The sequence below is a fragment of the Ictalurus furcatus genome, chromosome 11 (assembly GCF_023375685.1).
Source record: "Ictalurus furcatus strain D&B chromosome 11, Billie_1.0, whole genome shotgun sequence".
Classification (NCBI taxonomy): Eukaryota; Metazoa; Chordata; class Actinopteri; order Siluriformes; family Ictaluridae; genus Ictalurus; species Ictalurus furcatus.
Window position 1 is genome coordinate 16594857 of NC_071265.1, and position 6660 is coordinate 16601516.

The 6660-nt window shown below is 38.3% G+C and overlaps 1 protein-coding gene across 1 annotated transcript; it reads left to right on the plus strand.

Annotated features, from left to right (window-relative positions):
- cysltr3 (cysteinyl leukotriene receptor 3) lies at positions 1 to 6183 on the plus strand. Its single transcript, XM_053635885.1, has 3 exons — positions 1 to 166; positions 247 to 294; positions 4080 to 6183. Exons 2-3 carry the CDS (start codon positions 288 to 290, stop codon positions 5156 to 5158), a joined length of 1086 nt encoding a protein of 361 aa, XP_053491860.1. The 5' UTR covers positions 1 to 166; positions 247 to 287; the 3' UTR covers positions 5159 to 6183.
- The last annotated feature ends 477 nt before the right edge of the window (positions 6184 to 6660 follow it).

Genomic DNA, 6660 nt, shown 5'->3' on the forward strand with positions numbered 1-6660 from the left:
AGGAGGATGACAAAACACTTCCATAGAACTGCCAGTGAACCTTCACTTCACAACTAACCTGAACATCTGCTTTTACTGAGTGCAGAGTGCTGAGTTAGGAGGAGAGTCAACACAACACTGCGCACTCCGAATGAAGACGAGAGGATTTCTTGCACGTACACAAACTGTAAACAGTTCATCTGGGAAGGAAATGTCCACTTGGGTTTCCACGACATGGACTTCCTGACATTTCTATTTTTGTTTCAGTTTGAGCCGTGCTTCAGCGTGTGCTGGTGAGGTCGTCTAGAATGGAAGGTGAGTGGGACAAAAAAGGCTAACATAATAAGAATAATTAATAATAATACACTTAGAATGAATACATTTCATTCATCATTAGTAGCCGATTTATCCTGATCAGTGTCAGTAGTGATGTGTCGTTCATGAACGATTCGTTCATTTTGAACGATTCTTTAATATGATTCTTTAATATGACTCGGGAACAACGAGTTGTCTCAGAGAGTGGTTCGTTGATTATTGTGTTGACCGCGCATGCGCAGCAACGTTCCTATAGGTTATGTACAGGAAAAACAGAAATGATTAGTTCACCTCTCGAGTCTTCAGGTTCGAGTCGCTCGTTGTTCCGGTGACCGCCCCATAGGCAACGCACCATGCAGTACTAGAAACGGAAATTATTAGTTCACGTCTCGAGTCTTCGGGTTCGAGTCGTTCGTTCATCACGGCACGTCTCTACTGCATTCAGCCTATGGGACGGTCACGTGATGAATAAACGACTCGTGAGCTCTGGACCCCTAGCATATTTCAAACCCCCTCACTCCACAACAATTATAGGTTATATATTTAACAGTCATTTCTATATATGTTGCTTTATTTGATTAATATTTACCATTTAATATTAACACTGAACATTTAAAATTGAAAACATTTCAAGATTTTTAATTTATTTATTTATTTATTTTTTACATTTTATTGTTGGTGTGACATTTAATTTGACTCTCTGAATGATCTTTATTATTATTATTATTATTTTATCCATCAATTTTGCAAATTATCATTTCATTTGTAAATAAATTTAAAATAAATCCAACAGTGAACGATCATCAGCTCAGCTAACGTGATATTTGTGAATGCACGCGAATAACTAAATTGGTTCATTTTAAAACATATCTTATTTGAATATATTTAGATACATTTAACAAAATATATATAATAATATTTAAACATTTAAAAAAAACTTTCCCACTGACCCCCTGCAATAACAACCCGGACCACTAGGGGTCCGCGGACCCCCGGGTGAGAAACACTGACACAGACTGCATAACCTGAAGACCTAATGCTAAGCTATTAATTAATAATTTATATTTCTCATAATTTGTCCTTGGTTGCATTAGTCTATAGTTTATTTGATAGTTTATTAAGTACTAAATGTGTTGGGGAATTTAACGTGTAACATTTTAATTATATTCTGCTGAAATGAACGAAATGACTCGTAAAAAGATTCGTTCATTTTGCTGAACAAGATTCAAAGATCCGAGTCAGTAAAATGATCCGAACTTCTTATCACTACACGGTAGAGGCACTTTCTTAGTCTATCTGTGAAACAGCCACTTAGCCACCCTGTAATTAGTCATTATTACATGGAGAGGTTGCATGTCCATGATGTAAGCAATGTCATAGTATGTTATGTTTACATTTACAACATTTTTAAAAAATTACATTGTTATTCTTTTTGACACCTTTACACTAGAACTGTGTACAGGTCTGCACTACACTGTCTCTTACTGTTCCCATTGTCCTGGTTTAGTAGTTACTATACTATCTTGTGTTGTTTGCACACGTCTGCACAGGCACTTTGTGTAGAATGTGTAGGTCTTATTTAAGTTCTGTGTCGTCTCATGTGGTTAGTGTGTTGTTTTATGTAGCACCATGGTCCTGGAGGAACATTGTTTCATTTCACTGTGTACTCTATCAGCTGTATATGGATGAAATGGCAATAAAAGCCACTTGACTTGACTTGACTTGTAGCATTAGGTTTTACAACTAATATCAGTAGATGCCATTTGAAGTAGGTGGATAGATAGATAGATAGATAGATAGATAGATAGACAGATAGATAGATAGATAGATGTATAGATGGATAGATAGATAGATAGATAGATAGATACAACTTTATTGTCACTGCACAGTACAGGTACTGAGCAACGAAATGCAGTTTAGCATGTAGCACATGCAAATATTAGCATTCTGCAAATTACAACAAAGTGCAGGTTGAATATGTAAATATAAACCGTAAATATATAACAAGGTGATGGGCAGTGAATATGTGCAATAGCTATTGAGTAGATAATAGCATGAATGGTACATTACACTGTAGAACCTATTAAACTGTAATAGGTATCAATAATAATAATAATAATAATAATAATAATAATAATAAAGTCAATAGAAAACATCACAGAAATTCTAATGGTTTCCACTACAAACGCCATTACAAACCATCAGCTAACCATTAAAACCCATTACCATTACCGGTCCTAAATGGTATCCACTAGACATAACATGCCACCAATAGAAAGCAACAAATTACCAATAGAGACCCACATGGACCATTACCGTTTCCATTAAAACCAATACAATTCACATTATAACCATTAAAACCATTACAAATTCTATAAGGGGTTTCTACCCAGATTATCCATGGATAATATATAATGTATATACAAAAACCCTTTAGAATTGTATATATTTCTGCATAAATATGACATCATCAGAAATAGACAACGAGAGCCCTATTAAACAAATGAGGCAAAAATATTATACTTGGTCGTTTATTTATTGAGGGAAACGATCCAATATTACATATCTGTGAGTGGAAGTATGTGAACCTTTGCTTTCGGAATCTGGCGTGACCCCCTTGTTCAGCAGTAACTGCAAATAAACGTTTCCAGTAAACTGTTGGTCAGTCCTGCACGTATGCAGTACTGATCAGCTTGGAGGAATATTAGTCAATCCATCGCAGGGCACAATCACACACACGTTTACATTCATACACCCATTTATACACTACGGACACTTTGGACATGCCAGTCAGCTCACCATGCATGTCTTTGGACTGGGGGAGGAAACCGGAGTACCCGGAGGAAACCCCCGCAGCACGGGGAGAACATACAAACGCCGAATCAAACCCCCAACCCTGGATGTGTGAGGTGAACGTGCGAACCACTAACCCACCGTGCGCCCACATGTACCACATTTGTGTATACATAATTTTTGTACATATGTTTGCATATATCATTTGCATTCATCTTGCTGCTTTTATTTGGTTTGATAAACCCTCATTTCCATTAGATTTGCATTGTAGGCTGTCAAACAGACTGTCTGTTTCTCTCTCTCTCTCTCTCTCTCTCTCTCTCTTTCTTTGTCAGAAGCACACTACTACAACTTGTTCCTCAAGAAGTTCTGCTGAAATTCACTATACCACAAGAAAACATATTCATACCTGTAAAGCTATAAAGTTACACAGTTCCTCGATGATATTCTGTGGGTTTTCCAGAGTGTTTCTATTTATAGGCTATTGGGAATGAACGACATACTCAAGTGTCTTTTGTTCTTTCTATGGAGAAATTTTTTTTATTTATTTATCATTAATAACTCTGGAGAGGGTGGAGAACAAACTACAGTTGAATTCACTACACATTTTAGAAGGTTCTTCTGGTAATTTTAGGGGAACTCTTCCAAACATTAATCCAACAGATTTGTGTAAAAGAGGGCTAAAGTCAAATAAAATCACATGTAGCATCCTTTAAAGCCATAGCCTGAATATATTTTCTAGACTTCTGTTGTGGTAGACATGCAGGCATAAATCACTTGTATCAAGAATGGCTCCTTCCAAGCACTCCAGAGCTGTCAATTTCCCCAAATGTCCATTGCTTATATTTTAATCAGTATGTACATTACTGTGCAAAAGTCTTAAGTACATGCAAAGAAATGCTGTAATGCAGAGATACCTTCAAAAATAATGAAATGCAGTGTTTCTGCTGATGAACTGTTTCAGTGTTTAATCATGTTTTCTTTCCCTTTAGATTCTCTGGGGATATCATCCACAATGAAAAATGATTCTCTGAATCAAACCAACTGCACCGAATTCAAATACCTAGCATATACTATTACCTATACCATAATGGTTCCAGTTGGATTTTTCAGTAATTTGACTGCTCTGTTTGTGTTCCTGAGGCAGACAACTAAGAAAACAGCCAACACTGTGTTCATGACCAACCTGGCTATTTCTGATGTTGGCTTCTCCTTAACATTGCCCTTTCGCCTGATTTACTACTTTAGGGAATGTCACTGGGACTTTTGGGACTGGCTGTGTCGCTGGTGTGTGTACTCTTTCTATATGAACCTCTATACCAGCGTGCTGTTTCTCACGGGTCTAAGTGTGCTGCGCTATCTTGCTGTGGTGCACCCCATTCGAAATAAGACCCTGGTGACTATGCGGCGGGCCAATTTGGCGTGTTTTTGCATCTGGGTCTTCGTAGCGATCATGTCCATTCCTTTCCTGATGACAGGAACTACAGAGAATAACGGGAAAAAAAGCTGTTTTGAAATTAAAAACACGACCGGCTGGAAACGAGTACAACAACTCAATTATGTGGGACTGATCTTTGGCTTCCTGATCCCATTTATCATCATCCTGGGCTGCTATGGGTGCATCATCCAAAGATTATTTGCTAATCAGAAGTTACAGAATCGAAGGCAGATCCAGCGCCGGCGCTCTGTGTACCTAATCGTTGTGATCCTCAGCACCTTCCTGCTGTGCTTTGCACCGTACCATATAGTCCGCACGCTTCATCTGCGGGCCGCAGTATCCGAGAACAAAGAGCAGGAGACATACCTGCTCAAGATTTTGGTCATCACTCTGTGTATGGCTGCATCGAACAGCTGTCTGAACCCCCTACTATACTATTTCGCTGGAGAGAGCTTCCGAACATCCTTCAGCAGGGCCTCACGGCGCATGACAATCAGCTCTTTAAATGATAGTATACGCCTGTCACGATATTCATGGACCCAGAGGAACCGATCAGGAAGCCAGAGGAAGAAAAGTCAATCCATAGATAGTGTCCTGAGACCAGAGAAAAAGCTGGACTTAGGTAATGAGTAAAGAGAAATAGAAATCCATCCATCTTCTATACCGCTTTATCCTTCCTTCAGGGTCACGGGGAACCTGGAGCCTATCCCAGAGAGCATCGGGCACAAGGCGGGGTACACCCTGGACAGGGTGCCGATCCATCGCAGGCCACAATCACATACACACTCACACACCCATTCATACAATACGGACACTTTGGACATGCCAATCAGCCTACCATGCATGTCTTTGGACTGGGGGATCAAACCGGAGTACCCGGAGGAAACCCCCGCAGCACGGGGATAACATGCAAACTCCGCACACACAGGGCCACGGTGGGAATCCAACCCCCGACCCTGGAGGTGTGAGGCGAATATGCTAACCACTAACCCACCGTGCACCCATCCTTTGGCTACTTTAGAGATCGACACTGCATTTTTGACTGACTTATTCTTCTTATTACCACCTTTCAGTCACATAATAGAAAATATTTGTCAAAAACAGTGGCATCAAAGATGCTGAACATGCCAGAGGAACCGCCAGTAAGTGACAGTATAGATTAATTTTCCGGTTCTAGGCAACTTCTACATAAAATTGTAAAGCAGATAAAATGATATTACAGGCCTGTCTTACTAAGCAGTAATATTACCACTCTATTTGTTTGTTTGAAATCGATAGTTTTCCATCTCTATATTAACATTCATGTACCACAGTTATTTATGTATTTATTTATTGTTACTTTTGGATCTGGCTAAAGGTTTTCTAATGTAGGTCATATGCTTAATTATATGTGAAAATTCATGTCACAGTTTTACAATGAGAATGGTGTAGAAAGTTTTAAAGGGTTTAAGGTATGCGTCACAATCATGTACCAGTCTAGTCTTGATCTGTTTATTCTCGGGACCAGCCTGAAAATCCAGATTTGACCTTATACTGAGACACTGTAACACTATAAATGCACAAAGGTAATTCAGCTAATTATGTGACTTGTTATAGCAACTGGTTGCTAATTTAGGGCACTCATAGCAACAGCAGTGAATAATGACTTTTACCCCCCCCCCCCCATTTCACTACATTCATCATTATCTTATTTTTATTATTATTATTATTAGCATATTCTTTATCAAAAGCTGGAGATTTTATTTAAACCTATCCCCCCTTCCTCATATATACATTAGGGTTGTATCAATACACATAAATCTAATTCAATACATAGCTTACAATATGGTGGTGTCTTTATACTGTACAATACCTTTTTTCAATACAGCAAAAACAAACATTGCCTGAATAGGTGCCATAGGTTTCGATTTTCAGTTGATTAACAATATTAAAGAACAATAATTGAAACTTAATAATGACAGTATTTGTGCAACCCATTCAGACATATCTGAATGAATCCATTAGCAGCATATAATCAGTCCATACAGGATTTTGTTGAGTTTTATTTTGTGATTGTTGCGGCCAAAAATGCTTGATTTGCTACGCCTTTTAAAAAAAATGTGTTTTTTTGTTTGTTTGTTTGTTTTTTTTGAGGA